Here is a 17,691-nt window from a genome sequence, read left to right as displayed (position 1 = left end):
AAGGTTCTAGGTTCGAAGTTCTAACTCATATTTCTCCGAATCCCCGCTGGCGGTTCATTTTCCTTTTTCTAATTTTCCTAGGCGCCAAACAGGAGGAAAGGGAATTTGGCGGGAACCGTTCTTTTATGCAAACAGAGCGACTCCGATCCATCGGAATCTGATCTCACACTTCATTACAGATGTATTCCCACAGTCAATTCGACGGCAACGCCGCCTTCTCTGGCGGGGGATTCATGCCCTCACAGGCCACTCAGGCCGCCGAACCTGGTTTTTCTCCTGCCAGAGTATGGTTTCCTATCATCATCGTTCTCCATTTAGGGTTTTGTTTATTTTACTCTCTGTTTGGTTCCTGGAAAAACTGCGGAGTAGAAAGGAAACGACAATTTAAAACCTAGAATGGAGAAAGGGGGGAAAAATACTGGAGTGCATGAGGTCAGATAGTTGTACTAGGCTCGGTTATGTTGATGTTTATTCTCGTAAAATTTCTCATCAACCAGACAGCGTTGCAGCGGGCTTTTTTTTTTTTTTCATTTGTCTTTTACCCTCTGTTAGGTTCCCGAGAAAAAAACGAGGAGCTGAAAAGATAACGAGTTCTGAAAATCTATGTTCTCTGTCGTTTATGTTTATAATAAATGAAAAAGAACTGGAGCGAATAAGGTTAGGTAGTTGTATTATGCTTGGTTGAGTTCGTGCGTTTATTGTCTTTCATTTTTCTCATAGACCAAATGGAGTTCACGGAATACAGAGGAAAAGAAATAGAAAATTAAATTCTGGCAATTTTAGCTCATTTTGTTGTTCAGGCTGGTTAGATTGTGTTTTGCCTACAGTTTCTCTCCAACCAGTGTTTTAGGGTTTTCTTGTATTTGATTGCAGAATCGGGATACACAAGCGTTGCTTCCCTTGACCGTGAAGCAGATAAGTGAAGCTTTTCTCTCAAGCGATGATAAATCCAATTTTCTCATTGATGGTGTCGAAGTGAACAATGTAGAGTTCTTGCAATTTGATTTTTCTGGTCCTTGTTTGCTTCAATTTTGGTTTTTGAGTTTGGAAAGTGTTTAGGTCACACTTGTGGGGATGGTATTCAACAAAGCTGAAAGGGTTACTGATGTTGGTTTTATGCTGGATGATGGAACAGGGCGTATTGACTGTAACAGATGGTAAATTTCCTCTATTGGTCGCTTAATTATGACTCAAGTAGGTATCTGTTATTTTAATTGCTGATTCCACTCTAATTTTGCACATTCCTGTGTATTTAGGGTCAATGAAGCTGTAGACACAAAGGAAATGGAAGGAATTCTGTATGTTCCCAATATGCTTTAGTCACAGCTCTTTGCTCGTTATTGTAACCTAAATATCATGTTCCCTAAATTTTGTTTTAAGGAAACCTTTTTATTTTTATCATGGTTCTCATTTGTCTATTTGTTTTTTCCTTTATCTTAGAGATGGCATGTATGTTCGAGTTCATGGACACTTGAAGGGTTTTCAGGGTAAAAGGCATTTAAATGTCTTCTCTATTAGGTATTAATTAATATAATCTTTTAAATTTGAATTATTGTTGGATCATTTTGAGATTGGGTGCTTTCTATGTCCTTGAAATGAATTTTTCTACTTTATATAATCCTTAACATGGGTTCACCTTTTTCTTTCTTTATTATTTTTGCAATCTTTTTGTCTTGTGATTTGTGGGGCAGTTTGGTTTTATTTGATAGGTTCATGATATTGATTAGGAAATTTTGGATCAAATATTTTTCATACTTGCAATGATGCAATTCTCCAAACCACTTCCAGGTTGTAATTGTTTTTCTTTGAATTCATTTATGGTTTTAGGTGGTGTTTGTTTTTTTGGCTTTTTGCTGAAAACCATTTAGTTTTAGAATTTAGATTGTTTGTTTTTTTACTTTTTCATGACTTATTATAAACTTTTTACTAAATAGAAAAAGTCAGAATATATGACTTTTTCTAAATAGAAAAAATAATACAATGGTTTTTTTTACTTTTTAATACTTAATAGAAATAAAATACTACAAAAACAAATAACCTAATATTTAATACTATTAAGTATTAAGGTTCTATTTAGAATTAAGTAAAAAAACAAACGCCATCTTAGTGTGCCATGGGAAGACATATAACAAGTTTCATTATAAACCATTACTGAAGCATGAATAAGCCTCACACGATGCTTTTACTAGTGTTCTGTATCTCGTGGTTGCTTTTCTAAATTTTCATTTATAGTTTGAATCAATACAGCTGGGTAGCAAGTCAATTTGATATGGATTATGATATTGGGTCTTCCAAATATTACATCAATCAAACCACTTTTGTTAGAATCATTGTGTTTCATTTGAACTGCTGAGAAAGTGTGCCGTTGAATTTTGAAGTGATCATATAGGTGAATGATGATGTGTTATTTGTCTCTATAGGGAAGTTTCAAACCAATATCTAGATACAATTGAGAGCATTTTTCATAGCATCTTCAATGTAGAATGACTTTTGAATGCTGTGAAGTGGCATTTAGTTGCATATGTCAGGTGTGGCCCTACTCATTTAATTTTTCTTCAGAGGTGGAAGTGTTAGGGTTCTTAAGGAAGCACCTTCCTTTCTTCAATGTACGAACTCTAAACTTTCAATTGATGATTTTCTTGGGGCATTTTGTATTAGACGATGTTTGCTGCCAAAGAAAGATTAGATCAGGTTAATTGGTGTGCCTGTTCATCAGGGTTGCAAAGACATTTTTAAGGTTGTGGCAGATTTATTTGGGGTATCTGTGGTGTTAGTGAACCCATGACAGCTCTGAAGCGCTGCACAAGGTTGCCCATTAAAAGGTTCCTAGATTTCTTGTTGGCTACATTACATGAATATGATAAGACAAGAGTTTGGCTATAGCCCACCCTGTTTGATTGTAGACAACGACCATAGGGCAGTCCTACGTCACAATTCATCTCATTGAGCTAAGTTTCTAGGTTGGAAAATCCAAGGAACTGCTTTGGTGAAGTTCTGCTTCTAAATCAAATCAAGTTACATCCCAGTTCTGGATTGCATGTATGAAGTTGAACCATGAAGCTAGAATTAAAACTTCTGTGCTGCATGCATTACTGCAATATATATTCTGGGTGATGATAACGTATACTTGTTTCTTTGGCAATCTATATCTCCTTAATTGCATTAGTCAGTTATGAAACTGGCAATCTTGGAGAATTTTCACAATGTCGTCATGCAACAACCACCAGGATGTGAAGGTGGTAATTTAATACCATGTCATGTGAAGATGTAGAGGTTCCTGGTGTGAATTTATTTTATTTATTACAAACTTTAGCTGAATTTATCTGCATGATGGTGAAAGATTTGTAATGTTGACACCAATTAGAAATGTATATGGTGGATGCTGTGCTGGATATATTACCCTGTTCTATATTTGCTCTCTCAAAAGTATGCTGACAACTCATGTGAGTTTTTTGTGATGATTCTAAATCATAGTATCAAAACCTCAAACTTGGCTGTGGTTTTCAGGCCTGTGACTGACTTTAATGAGATTGCCAGCCACTTCATTGAGTGTATCTATGTGCATATCTACAACACTAAATCACGGGTAGCATTCTAAAACTATTGCCAGTGTGCTCTAATATGCATATTCATATACTCTTTTCTGGTTTGTGTTTATGCTGATAAAAGGTACAGGCTGGTGGCCCTACTCAGTCCCATGTTACAAATCCGGCCATTGGTACCCCTTTAAAGGGTTACCAAGCTTCTCAACCAAATCAAGTAAGAAACTTTACTGTTGGAATTCAATACCCGGTAATCTCTTGATTGATTTGTTTGCTGGCCTTCTGAGTTTTACCTTTCCAGTTCTCTGGGCAATATGGTGCTGGACTTAAGGGCGTTGATCAACTGGTCATAGATTATTTGCAGCAACCTCAGTCCCTGTGAGTTATCATAACTTCAACCCTTTAAAATATTTAGTGTGTTTTTCTCGTCCATCTCTTTTATTTCCTTCTAACCAGTATGACCCAACATGGAACACTGATAGCAAACTTCTAAGAAAGATGAAGAGATGTTGCCAAGAAGCACCCATAGATATATATTGATATCTATGTAATATGGATGTGAAAAGAGAGAAAAGGGAGAATCCCTAATTTTTGTTATTGAAAAACTGTTAATAATACACATTGGACTTGGGTATATATATACATGTTAGTGGGACCCACAATACAATAAGGAAAGAAAAGGAAAAGTAAATAACTGAAATAACTATACACTATCTAACAATGGACACTCCAAAATATGATATGTACGTGTGTCAGACATGATATAGCAAGAGTTTGTGTTATATATATGTCTGGCATGCCTATTGGTCTGGCAGATGTGTGATCAATAAAGGGAATGGACAAGTTGCTAGTTTATTTCTAAGTTACCTGAGACTTAGAATCTGTTTCTTTGTTGCATGGATGAGTGAAGAACCTATATTTGGCTTTGTATTTTAGATGTATGCTTCAATTTCGTTTAAGGTATGGCATGAGAAAAAAAAAATTAGGTTATTTAGACTGTGTTCTAGTGTCCTAAGGTCTGAGGATGAAATGATGTGACCTAGATGTACACTAGCACCCAATAATTTTGCTCAAGTTCATATAACATAGATACTTTATAATCATGCATTTTATATAAATATTCATATTTTCTTCTTCCATTTCTTTTTTCCTTTTCCTCTCTTGCTATATTTTCCCTTTTCAATTATATTCCTTTTTATGCTTGCAGAGGGCCAAGTTCTTTGCCTGTGGACATTGTGGATGACAAAATATAAAAAACAGAAAAAAAAAAAAAAAAAAAAAAAAGGAAAGACAAAATCATGTGGAATTAGAAAGATTCCTGCTTTTGAACTTCACGTTTTGGGATATGGCACCATTGTTGCCGAAGGACAAGAAATATTGGACCTTGGATGGACATATAAGAGTTCCGAATCAAATCATTTATTTATGAACAGTTTACAGGTTAATATGAGAGTCGAAGTACAAGACTGTCTTGTCTCATTGAGGAACTCATTTTAGAAAAGGGATTGATTTTCATGACTTTGGGACTTAATGTTTACAGGAAAATATGATCTTCCTGTGGGTGGGTGGGTGGGTGATGTTGATAATCTTTTTCTGCAATGACGATTTAGATCACATATATATTGTCTAATCAAATAGATGTTACCAAGAAAATGGATGAATGATGTGAAATATCTTTTTCCACAATGAAAATGTCCAGTGTCAATATTAGTTTATCTAGCTATTTTATCAAAGCAAGTAGGATCTAAATTGTATACACTGTTCCCACAATGACATATAGCTGATCAGAACCTTTGTTCATGGAGAAGTATGCTGAGACACCTATCATACTATCATAGCCATGTATGCATGCTGGCTATATTCTTTTCATCAAGTTCTAGATTTTTTCTATTATTTTTAGGAAGTTGTAATAATTTGGTCAGGGTGTTTCATCTTTAGCTGATAATCCTATATTCATTCAGCAATATCAGAAGATTCGTCTTTATATAAAGTTCAAGAATATCTGAATTGTGGCATTTGCCCAAAATTGTTAGATTTTGTCTATTTGTTTATTTTATTTTTAAAATGGTGAAACTTTTGATGCAATCATTATGAACACAAGAAAATCTATGATCGGTTTTAATTATTCCTGCTTTACATTTAGGCACGTTCCATTCTTACCTCTTTTGGCCCCTTCGTCTTTGTTTTGTTTCTGACTGAACTTTTAACTTCATGCCCTGCTTAGTGATATCTTGAGATTATCTCGTGTTTCAGGGCTCGAGACCAGGGGGTAGGCCGGGATGAGCTTGCCCAACAGCTAAATGTTCCAGTCGATAAAATCATGTATCTCCTTTACTAGCAATCTAGTCAGATTTATATTTACATCCACGACTTATTACTTATTATTATTATTTGATCTGGGTTTGACAGGGAATCTATTAGATCACTCGAAGAGGAAGGCCTGATTTACTCAACAATTGATGAATGGCATTACAAGTCAACTGGCAATGGTTGACGTCTCCATTAAAATGGGTTCAATATTTCCGATGCTCAAGGTGACATCAACCTGGTACATGGAATTCTACTCAGCAACCAGGTCATCGTGTATATTCCTTTTCTCGGTGCCTCCCAATATTGATCTTTTTTCATCTGTTTTCTTGCCTTAGATCAAAACTTTTTTTGCATGAATTCACATTATACTAGTTACTTGCTCTATGGATCTGTTTTTTGCAGATGGTATTAAGTCTGAAAACTAGTTTAGGTTCATAACTGATTTAAGGCATTTAAAATTTTAAATTCAATCTATGATTGTTAAGAGTCAGATTTGATACCGAGATTTTCATTCGAATGTTTGACCATGCCCATAAATAGTATACAGTTCCATTGAAAAATGGATCAAATTTGGACTTGATCTGATAGATAGCATAAAGAGTCCCATCGATTCACCAAACAAGTCATTGATTGAGTGAAATTGTAAAGCCAACCACTCTTTGTTTTTCAACTTGTTAGAATGTGGTTTTAATTTGTTTGAAAATTGCCTTAAAACCACCATCATAAAATTATTTTGAACCACATCGACTGATTATAGTTTTAAGGCAATTTTTGAAAACAATTCAATTCTTTAAATTTGTAATTTTTGATAATTTAGGGTTTAGGTCTAATTAAATCATTTTGACTTTGATGTTTGATTTAAGTCATCAAATAGAAAATATGTTTGGTAAAATAATTTAATATTATAATTTAAAATAAAAAAATAACTCTAAATATTAAGTTGAAATAATTATTTTATTGTTAATATCAAATCTTTTTAACCCATTTACCCATGTTTAATAAAAGTACATTAACAACTCTATTTAAGAAATTTATTATATGAATATTTAACAAATAAATTTAATATTTAAATAAAAATTAAGTAATTAATTTTAACTCAATAATTTAATTTAAAGTTTACTTAAATAATTAAGGAATAAATATTAAGTTTTAGCAAATGTTAACTAAGAAATAAATTTTTTAAATAAAATTATTCAAATAAATATAAATTTTTTTATTCAACTTAAAAATAACTTATTAGAAAAGTGGATGTATAGAAATAGAAGGAAGCAAGCAAAGAGAACATGTTAGGTCAGAGAAGATCACATTCAAGTTTTCAACACAATTCACATACACAGAATGTGGATAAATTTTAAAATATATATATAAATAAATAAAAGAGGTGGTCATGTGAGGGAGGAAAGGATGATGGAGTAATAATAATTAATAATTAATAAGTAATAATAATAATAATAATAATAATAATAATAAATAAAGGAGAAAAAAGACAAGAGAGATGAACGTGAGGAATGATTCCTTTCACTGACTGCAAATCCCCCCATTGCTTTTAAACCATGGTTTGACCGTGGAATGCCCACACAAAAAGCCACCCATTTTCCAACTTTATTTTATTTATTTATTTATTTTTAACTATAAAGCAAGCAAGAGAGAAAGAAAAGTGAGGGAATCAAATGCAAACACACTCCCGCCGATTTCTCTGCCAATCTCTTTTATCCAAATTTCTTTTGGGTTTCAGGCTTTTGAGGTCGCTTGGTGTAAAAGGGTTTTTAGCCCTATCCGCCTCTCAAGCCTCTGCCTGCTGCCTAACTCTTTTATTTTATTTATTTTTTATTTTTGTTGTTATTTTCATGTGCACTTTGCTTTGATATTGGGACTACTTCTGAGTCACTGAGTCACTGTACCTAACTTTTCTCATCTCCCTTTCTTGTCGGTGAAGTTGGGTTTCTTATTTCCCCAGTTTTGAGCAAAAACAATTTATTTTAAAGAAAATATTCATAAAATAAATTCTCTTCTAAAATTATTTTTTAGTTTGAAAATAATTTTTAAAAACAAGTTTAAGAAAACATAGCTAATGAGTCTATGTTTTTCTTTTTTTTAAAAAAAGAAATGGTAAAAATAACTTTTATTTATTTTATTTTGTTTTTAAAAACTATTTATAAAGAATTACGATAAAATAATATTAAAAAAAATTAAAAACAGTTTTCTATTATTAAATCACATGCATGAACAAACTCTTTTCTTCCTATCTTTGTTTTCTAACATTATATTTGATTTTCAGCGCATTTGAGAAAAATAAAAAATTTTAAAGTTAAGATAGATTTAAAATCAATATTTTTGTACTATTTCAAATTTATTTTATTTCATTTTTTCGATTAAATAATTTGAAGATAAATGAGTTTTTAATAATTTTAGTTTTACTTATTTATTTTTACATTTTTTAGGATAACCCTTTTTTTTTTTTTTTTTTGGGGTTACTTTCCTACGATTCAACATAACTAGATTAATTTAATGGGAAATCATGTTGTACAAAAAGATACTCTACATAACCATTGTACGGACAATATTTAAAAAAAATATCTTGTAGTACACGTGGCATGGACGGGGTGGGGAAAGAATAATATATTTATGAAGGGGTTGTGACAGCACAACATGGTATCCACAGCATCTACTGCCACGTGGGCATGGGTTTACTAATAATTATTAAAAAAAGTACAATTATACTGCATGGTGCACGTGTCTTCTATGCACGTGGGTGCCCATTACTCTTACCAAATCTAATGCAGCACCCTCTCTCCATGCCTCCTACTCTAATCTCACCCCTGGGTTCATCAACTTCTCTACCTCTGTGTTTATCTTCCTCATATAAGAAAATATATTCATCACTCATGTCAAATCACACAATTTGTTTATATTATTTTCTATGTAATTAGAGTCATGATTTTTTCAAAATTTTTTTATTAAGGTTTAAATTGAATAAATTATATGTATGATTGATTGGATGTAAATTAATTTAAATCTTAAATCTAATTTATTTTTTAAGACAATAAAATCAATTTAAATTTAAGTTTTAAAATACATTTAAAATTTTTAGTTTGAAATAAATGTGTTCAAAAATTAATTTGACCATGGTTTGATAATAATAAATTATTTTAATATGTTTTATATAATGCATGTAATATTGAATATACAAAAAAAATTATTAAAATCAAATAAAAAATATAAACATTTTAGAATTCAAGTTTAATTCAATTTTAATAGGTTACAAAGCATAGACCAAGAAATGAAAAATGTACTCACAAAATTGATTATCAAAATTTTCAAACCACAATCCTTCTTTATATATACTCGTTAAAAATCAACCCTATGTGATGGACTACCCTTCTGTAAAATAAAAATATAAAAAAAAAGACAAAATTTTTAATACGGTTCGATGATTAATATGGTCCTTATATTCACAAGGTACATCAACACTCAACAATGTACTAATAAAAAAAACAATGAGAAAAACCTCTCAATTACGATTGCTCACTGAATAAAAAATAAAACCCTAAATATAAAATAATTAAATATATAATATGGATAAACTTGTCAATCATCACATAAAAAAAACAGGGATTATTCCTTTTAACTCCTACAAGTTTACTAGATAATTGGACCCAACATCCTGAGTGAAGTGCAATCATACTGATTCAAACTTCATAATTCAATAAATACAAGAGTTTGACTCTAATATAAAAATATATTATTTTAATACATATAAAAAATATAGCCATTAATTAAATGATATCAAGTATATATTTTCAAGTTTTATTATCCGTATATTTATACTTTTATCACATTTGTTCTAAGGTTTTTAACCGGTTGGATGATCAATGTGATCATATTGATATTTATGTTCACATAGTATACCAATACTTAACAATTGATTAATCAAAAGGAATAATAAAAGTAACAATAATGAAACTTTTGAGAAAAATCTCTCAATTATGGTCGCTCACTCTATAAAAAATAAAACCCTAATCATAAAAATGGTTAAATATATTATATGGACAAATTATCAATTATCACATAAAATAAAATTAAAATAAAATTTTCGGGACGTTATCCCTTTTAACTCCCACAACTTGACCCCAACATCTTAAATGAAGCGCAATCATACTGATTCAAGTTTCACAATCCAATAAATACAAGAGTTTGACTTTGATTAAAAATATATTTTTTTCAATACATATAAAAAATATAGCCATTAATCAAATCATATCAAATATATATTTTCAAGTTTTGTTATTCGTGTATTTATACTTTTATCACATTTGTTATAAGGTTTGCATAATGACATTCAAATTACTCTTTTTCTATTAAAAACAAAGTTTGAACTATAATATAAAAAAAAATATATTTTTATATTTATAAAAGAAGAACCATTAATCAAATGATTTTAGGATATCCATTAATAATATTTTTATAGTTTCGTTTCGATCATCTCATTTAAACGTCATAATAAATATTTTTGGGAATTTTATTTTGTAGTACATTGGTAAACTTAGCATTTTCTAAAAATATAAAATAAAATAAAAACGTAGAATTGGGGCAAAAGAAATGACACGCGGCAGATGGATGGGCCAGCAGAATGATTTCAAAGTCCTCTAAGTGGGTCAGGGTGTCTCCTCCGCCACCCTCCTGCTTCCCCACAAACATACACCCAAACTCAATTCACACGCTCACACCATCTCTCTCTCTGTCTCCTCTCTTTCTCTACCCATTTTGGTCAAGGATTTCAACCCACGACCGCCCACTCATCCCATCAAAACCTTCCACTTGCCTCTCTCCCTCCTTCTCTTCAATTAATATATTTTGAATTTTTTTTTTAAAGTAGTATTTTCCCATGCTAGCTAGCTATCACCACCTTGGCCCTTGTGCACAACACCTCTCCTCTCTCTCTCTCTCTCTCTCTCCCTGCCTCTATATTTGTGTCATCTTCACATCTCCTTTTCTTCTCATTGTTTCTCAGCACTACTTCCCAAGTAGGAATCACCTCTCTTGCTTTTCACCATGGCTTCTAATCACAATTGGCTCGCCTTCTCTCTCTCCAACAACTCTCTCCCTTCCGACTCCTCCCAACTCTGCCTTTTCGAAGCCCTCTCCGCCTCAACCCATCACAGTACGATCTTCTTCTACACCTAAATAAGCTCAACAGCTTGAATTCCATCGTCTTTTTTTATCTTATTGTTTTATTTTTTTGGGTTTTTTAGATGGGGGTGTTGATAGAGAGCAGGGTTTTCCGGATCGTGGTGGCAGTGACCTCATCGGCGGCCCCAAGCTGGAGGACTTCCTCGGTGGAGGTGGAGGTGGAGGTGGAGCGGGTGCAGGTCTCGATCAGTTCTCGGCTAAAACTCCGGCGGGTTTGTCTGATGCTGAGATATACGAGTCCGAGCTGAAGACCATAGCTGCGAGCTTCTTACGTGGGTTTTCTTCAGAGCAAAGCGAGGCTCAGAAGCAGCTGGCGCTGACGCCGGAGCCGTCGCCGAAGAAGTCCGTCGACACCTTCGGCCAACGGACCTCCATTTACAGAGGAGTTACACGGTGATGTGAAAAATGATGATCTCCTTCCCTGAAAACCTCGGGGAAAATTTTTTATTATTATTTTTCTTCTGAAAATAATAATAATAATAAATTATCTCAAATTTATATTTTCAGACATAGATGGACAGGGAGATATGAAGCCCATCTCTGGGACAACAGCTGCAGAAGAGAAGGACAGAGCCGGAAGGGACGACAAGGTAAGAGAGACGACAGATTTCTAACGTGTGCACCCACGGCGTTGTGGCTTAACCTGCACCAGAATATCCGGGTTTCTGTCCTTCTCCATGAGAATCTCAGCGCCTTGGATCTTCTGGTCACTTACGCCACCAGCGCGATTTAGATTTCGCCCACTCTTTTTGCTACCATGCGCATTTTATCAGCTTAAGAGGAAGATTCTAATTTTTTTTGGGTGGTTTCTTTTTGTGGCATGTACGTGGGAATGATTGCTGCCATGGATAAACAAATGATCACCATTGTTTTCTTTTCAGTTTATTTGGGTGAGTAGGATCTCATCTCGTGGTCTTGTCCTGAATCATGATTTTTCACTGTTGAATAAAAGATTCTGATATTCCTTCAAGTTTTAGATTCTCATTTTGGATCAATTTTTATTTATTTATTTATTTTTTGTTTGCAGGTGGGTATGATAAGGAAGAGAAGGCAGCTAGAGCTTATGATCTCGCCGCTCTTAAGTACTGGGGTCCGACCACCACCACTAACTTCCCTGTAAGTTTGGATTGTTCTATGAAATTTAGACGCTAATGCTTCATTTTCGTCAAAGTTTTAGAGACATTAACCTTTTTTTCTTTTGGGTTTTTTTTTTTAAATTTTTTTTTGAAAAAGGTTTCTAACTATGAGAAAGAACTTGAGAATATGAAGAACATGACTAGGCAAGAGTTTGTTGCTTCACTCAGAAGGTAAACAATCACTCAATTCAAATTTTTGCATTCTCTTCCTTTTTATGTCAAGCCATGCATTCAAAATTTTTTCTGCTTTTTTTTTTCTCTCCAGGAAAAGCTCTGGATTCTCGAGAGGAGCCTCTATTTACAGAGGAGTCACCAGGTAGGTTTCTAACCTCCAACCCACAAATATCCCGAGACGCCATGAATAAATACTCTTAATATTTTTATTTTTGCTGTACCAGACACCATCAGCATGGGAGATGGCAAGCCAGAATAGGAAGAGTTGCTGGGAACAAAGATCTCTATCTTGGAACATTCAGTGAGTTTTTGTTCCAAACATTCATGAAATTCTATTTTTCTTATGATGTGTTTTCGTATATGTGAATGAATGTGTTGTCGATGTTTTTCAAGGCACTCAAGAAGAAGCAGCCGAAGCCTATGACATTGCTGCAATCAAATTCAGAGGCCTAAATGCAGTAACCAACTTCGACATGAGCCGATACGATGTCAAAAGCATTGCCAACAGCAATCTCCCCATCGGAGGAGCAATAACCACTGGCAAACCAAAAACATCTCCCTCTGATTCTGCTTCCGATAGTGGAAGTCGCCGGTCTGAGGAGCAGGTTCAGGTTCTCTCTGGCCCATCAAATACACTCATTTTTTCCAAACCCCTCAAGCAAGATCACCATCAATCGGTTGATTACTGGTCCGTACTGGGGTACCAGGCCTCCACATTGAACAGTGTTGTGAAGAACCCCATATTGGAATCCTCCTTTCCATTTCAGACTTCTAGCAACTTGACCATGGATTTCTCCACAGCTTCTGCAGGCTTCCTCTGCAATGGTGGTGGGTACATTCAACAACAACAGAGCAACAGTAGTAGCAGCACTGCTTCAAGTTCAAACTCAATCCCATATGCAACACCCGTTAATGGTTTAAACAGCAGTACTAGCTATGAGGTCTCTGGGTACAACAGCTGGGCTGCTGCGACTGCTGCCGCTGCTGCTGCTGCTGCTGCACCATCTCTTCATTCATTCCAAGCTGCAAAGCCCAGTCTCTCAGTGTTCCAAACCCCGATATTTGGCATGGAATGAGGTCCTGGAACAGGGTATTGAAGGGCAAATCATGAAGTTGGTAAAACATATAGTTTTGGACAGAGGAGAGATGGACTGACAATGGTTTCACAGATGAGGTAGCTAGCTACCAGAGCTGACTGGAGAGAGAGAGTAGTACTAACTGAGGTTTTTTGTGGAGTTCATGCTTTGTTTTCTTTTGTCTTCTTCTACTCATCTTGACTGACATGATTTACAAAATGGGTATAATGGGAAACAAAATCCTTTTGTAATCCTTCATATATTTTTCTCAGTATGAATGTGAATAGTACTCTTCCTCTATATCATATTTCTAATATTCTATGCCCTTTTCATACGCCTTTCTCACCATCTTGTGGCTAAGATCGAGAGTTTATATATATATATATATATATATATATGGAAGATCATAATGTACTCATTGATGCTTTGTGGCACAATTTTATATTTGGAGACATCTTCACTACAAATGGAAAATAAATATATGGTATATCCCTTTTTTAAACATAATTTTTTGTTTATTCATTATTGAACTAGTATGTGAATATTTTTATCATCCTTAGTCCATTATTGCTTACCATCCTTAACAAATCCACACGACCCCATCTTCAAAATAGTTATTAAGGCCTTATTTGGGAATTGTTCTTGATGTTCTTGAAAGTGATTTTTTTTTTTAAGAATAAAAAATTGGTTTTTAATTTAGAAAAGATATTTGAGAAATTTTTTAGAATTAATTAGTTAAAAATGATGAAATAATTTTATATTCGTGAATTTAACTTATTTCATGTTTTTTTTCTTGAAAAGTAATCTATTTTTTATATAAATGTTTTTAACTATTTCAAGTATTTACGTATAAGTTTTAAAATAAAATATTATTTTTGAAAGAAAAGAATTAGAACATTTTTATTAAAATGTGATAAAAAAAGATGAAATGTATTTTTGAAATTGGGTGCCAATGACCCTTTTAATCAAATAATCCAATTTTATTTTTATTTATGTAAAACAATTTTTTTTTTAAAGAATTTGTTATGAAAATATGTTATTTTAAAAAAAAATTTTTTTTTGATGTTTTAATTGTATTTTTTTCTTTTACAATATTATGAACAGTATTTGAAAATAGGGAGAATCTGAATCCTTTCAAAATTTTGATATTATTCAGGCAAGACAATTGTTTTTATTTGAGTTCTTAAATCAATATTTTTTACAAGTACTATTTTCAAAAATTATTTTTAAAATGTTTCCAAACTTTACTTTTTCGTAGAGAAGTAAACTATTACTATTTTTTAAATAATTTTATATTTAAAAACTATATTATCAAAATATTTTTATTAAAAATACGAATTACTTTGACATATTTTAAATAATACTCAATAATTTAGAAATTATATTTAATCTTTAATAGTTGCGTTGAAGAAACTCTTTCGAACGGGACTTGTATAATTATTTTGAAATAAGTTGCAAGTTAAGAGAGATACTCTACTCTTAAGATTGCATGTAAGGTAGAAATTTTCATACTACATTTAGAGATATTACATCATCGAGAATTAATTAACTTAATCACATTAAGAAGTAGTCACATTTAGGTAGTAACTTGTTTAGTATTCGAAAAAGTTTGTTTAAGGTACTTTCATACTATAGACAATTAAATTAATCTCATGAAAAAGTAATTTGATTATATCCAAGAAATAAGTTATCAAAAGTGTTTGTCCTCTAATTGTTAACTTTTTCGAGCCCGTTTAATAGTGCTTTTCAAAAGTGTTTTTAGTCTTAAAAACGTTTTTAAGTTAAAAAAAAATAGGTATTTGGTAATATTTGAAAAATGCTTTTGAAAATTTAGAGTGCGTTTGATAGTAATTTTAAGAAGTATTTTTAGTTGTTTTAATACTTTAAAGATAAAAATTTTCAAGTCTTAGAAAGACTAAAAATATTTCATAAAATTACTATAAAATGCACTATTAGAAAAACACTTGAAGTGTTTTTTGGAGAAGCACTTGAAAGATGTTTTCTTAAAAAACTTTTCAAAAAAATTCATATATTCCTAAAATACTTTTTCCCGCTATCCTCTATTTTCTTTTCACTCTTTGCTTCCTTCTCACTCTCCTATTTCTCTTTTACTCCCCTTTCATAAAAATAATTTAAAAAACATATAAATGTTTATATATATTTGTAATACAAGTTTTCAATTTATTATAATATATTTTTTTTAATAAATGTCATTTTTAGTAATTTACTATTATTAAAAGCATTTTTGTACTTATACACTATATTATCAAAAACAATATTAGAATCACCTTTTTAAATTATCATAAAAGTGTTTTTCACATAAGTACTGTAAAAATACTTTTAAAAAAAATACTTATACTAAAAATAGTACCAAATGAGCTCTTAATTACATTTAGGAGTAATATAAATAAGTTTGAAACGTAAATTATTAAGTGTTTGTTTAAATATATTTTTTGTTTTCTATTTTTAAAATAAAAGTTAATTTTTATATAAAATACAAAATTTTTTAAAAATTAAAGAATAACAAATTTTTAATATCCCAATTTTTGAAATGTTTGAAAGAAATTTCTAAAGACATAAAATTAAATTTGTACTGTTATACATGATGTTCTACTTTTATATAAATACTTCTAATTTTAAAAATAAAAATAGGAAATATATCATTTGGACCCTAAGGCTATATTTGGTAATTGTTTTTTAAAACAATTTTAAAAAATAATTTTTGAAATTTTAAAAAACAATTACCGAAAATTGTTCTTTGATATTTTATGGAATAAAAATCTATTTAGGAACCTGAATATTTTTAACATGTTTTAAATATTTTAAAATATGTTTTAAAATATTTAGAGCTTTATTTTTAATCATTATACATGTTTGTATAATTATTTTTTAAAATTGATTTTCTAATTATCAAACTTGTTTTCTAATTTTTTATTCTGAAAAATAAAAAATTGTTATCGAAAACGTTTCTCAAACGTCTTAAATTATTTTGATATTTTCAAGTATTATCCTTCCAAATTTATCTATTAAGATTTAATTTTAATCTCATTCAATAATAATAATAATAAAAATAATAACATATCTTTATGTATGATGCAGTAGAATGTTAAACCTCCCTCTTGAATGAATTATTGTGCCAAGTTTTACTAAAGGACACAAAGAGTACATTTAGTTATGATGAAAATAGTGGTGATCATTTTCTGTCATAGCTCCCCAACTCTGAGACAATTTTTCTTTCCAATATTGCATGGACCCAATCCTGAGTACTGATGAAAAGCAACACCCATAAAAGCATTTAGAGAGAAAAAAAGATGAGCTTCAAACCCTTCTGCCTTAATTATTTGAGCTGTAAAAAGAGAGAGAGAGAGAGAGAGAGAGAGAGAATATCCAAACTAGCTCTTTGTCATTTGAATTTGAGTTTGAGAGGAAATTAAAAGGAGCTTCTCTGTTACGGGTAATCAAGATATAATTTCAAATTATTATATAATATTACTTTAAGTTATTGACCAAAAAGCCCATTTGAATTAAATAATTGCCTGTTAAATTGATTCCAATAATGAAAATAATATTATATATATATAATCTTTTTATTTTTTTTAATGAAAGGATTTTTCCGTATTTATACTAATATCATTCCAACCCATTTCATGAATAAAATGTTATAGATTAATCTTTTATAAGAGCTCACATTGATGAGAAAGTTTAACACCTTGATATCGGTTTTTTTGCCATCAGGGACATGGGCTGTAGTATGTTCCAAGAGTTGGATTATTCGCCTATTACTCATGTTTATCATTTTTACCATTTGTTAAATGAAATGGTTATACAAAAAATTTTCATTTTAAATTTCTTCTAAATACACTATGCCACCTTTGTAAGTGGCAAAAAGAAAAATGCTAATTACACTATCATTTTTTGCTCACTTTATATACCTTGCTTAGGTAGTTAATCATTTGGAATTTTTTTGTATTTAATAAATACTAACTGCTTTTTATGACATCAAACATTATATAACTTATAAATGCATATTAAAAATATAATAAAATTAATGTTAATCTTCTGATTGAGTAATTATTGGGTTTCTCCATTTTACCATGTCTAAGATGGTGGCATAATATAACTTTTTAGTTAAATTAAGTTGTTCGTATTTATGAAAGAATGATTAAAATTTAATAAAAAGTTTCAAAAGCTTATTATTTATGCATAAAATAAAGTTTTCTTACCTTTTCTTTCTTTTCTATTTTTTTTCCTTTTTCCCTAGTG

General features: G+C 31.4%; 2 protein-coding genes across 3 annotated transcripts; both read left to right on the top strand.

Moving 5' to 3' along the window:
• On the top strand, positions 1-6,342 carry LOC100254758 (replication protein A 32 kDa subunit B). 2 transcript variants are annotated; one of them, XM_002268685.5, is made up of 10 exons: positions 1-284; positions 874-984; positions 1,060-1,157; positions 1,257-1,298; positions 1,441-1,518; positions 3,508-3,586; positions 3,676-3,759; positions 3,844-3,920; positions 5,796-5,864; positions 5,952-6,342. In XM_002268685.5, the coding sequence occupies exons 1-10, from the start codon at positions 180-182 to the stop codon at positions 6,034-6,036; spliced, it is 828 nt and encodes a 275-aa protein (XP_002268721.2). In that variant the 5' UTR covers positions 1-179; the 3' UTR covers positions 6,037-6,342. The 2 variants fall into 2 exon arrangements, with proteins under 2 accessions (XP_002268721.2, XP_010656840.1); XM_010658538.3 differs by having other exon boundaries at positions 6-284; positions 3,670-3,759.
• Positions 6,343-10,787: 4,445 nt separating this feature from the next.
• On the top strand, positions 10,788-13,728 carry LOC100259877 (AP2-like ethylene-responsive transcription factor AIL5). The gene is made up of 9 exons (XM_002268647.5): positions 10,788-11,013; positions 11,105-11,435; positions 11,550-11,632; positions 11,924-11,932; positions 12,070-12,158; positions 12,276-12,349; positions 12,444-12,494; positions 12,577-12,653; positions 12,746-13,728. The coding sequence occupies exons 1-9, from the start codon at positions 10,905-10,907 to the stop codon at positions 13,426-13,428; spliced, it is 1,506 nt and encodes a 501-aa protein (XP_002268683.1). The 5' UTR covers positions 10,788-10,904; the 3' UTR covers positions 13,429-13,728.
• The last annotated feature ends 3,963 nt before the right edge of the window (positions 13,729-17,691 follow it).

This window comes from Vitis vinifera, chromosome 11 (assembly GCF_030704535.1).
Source record: "Vitis vinifera cultivar Pinot Noir 40024 chromosome 11, ASM3070453v1".
NCBI classification, from domain to species: Eukaryota; Viridiplantae; Streptophyta; class Magnoliopsida; order Vitales; family Vitaceae; genus Vitis; species Vitis vinifera.
This window is presented reverse-complemented; position numbering and strand designations above follow the sequence as displayed.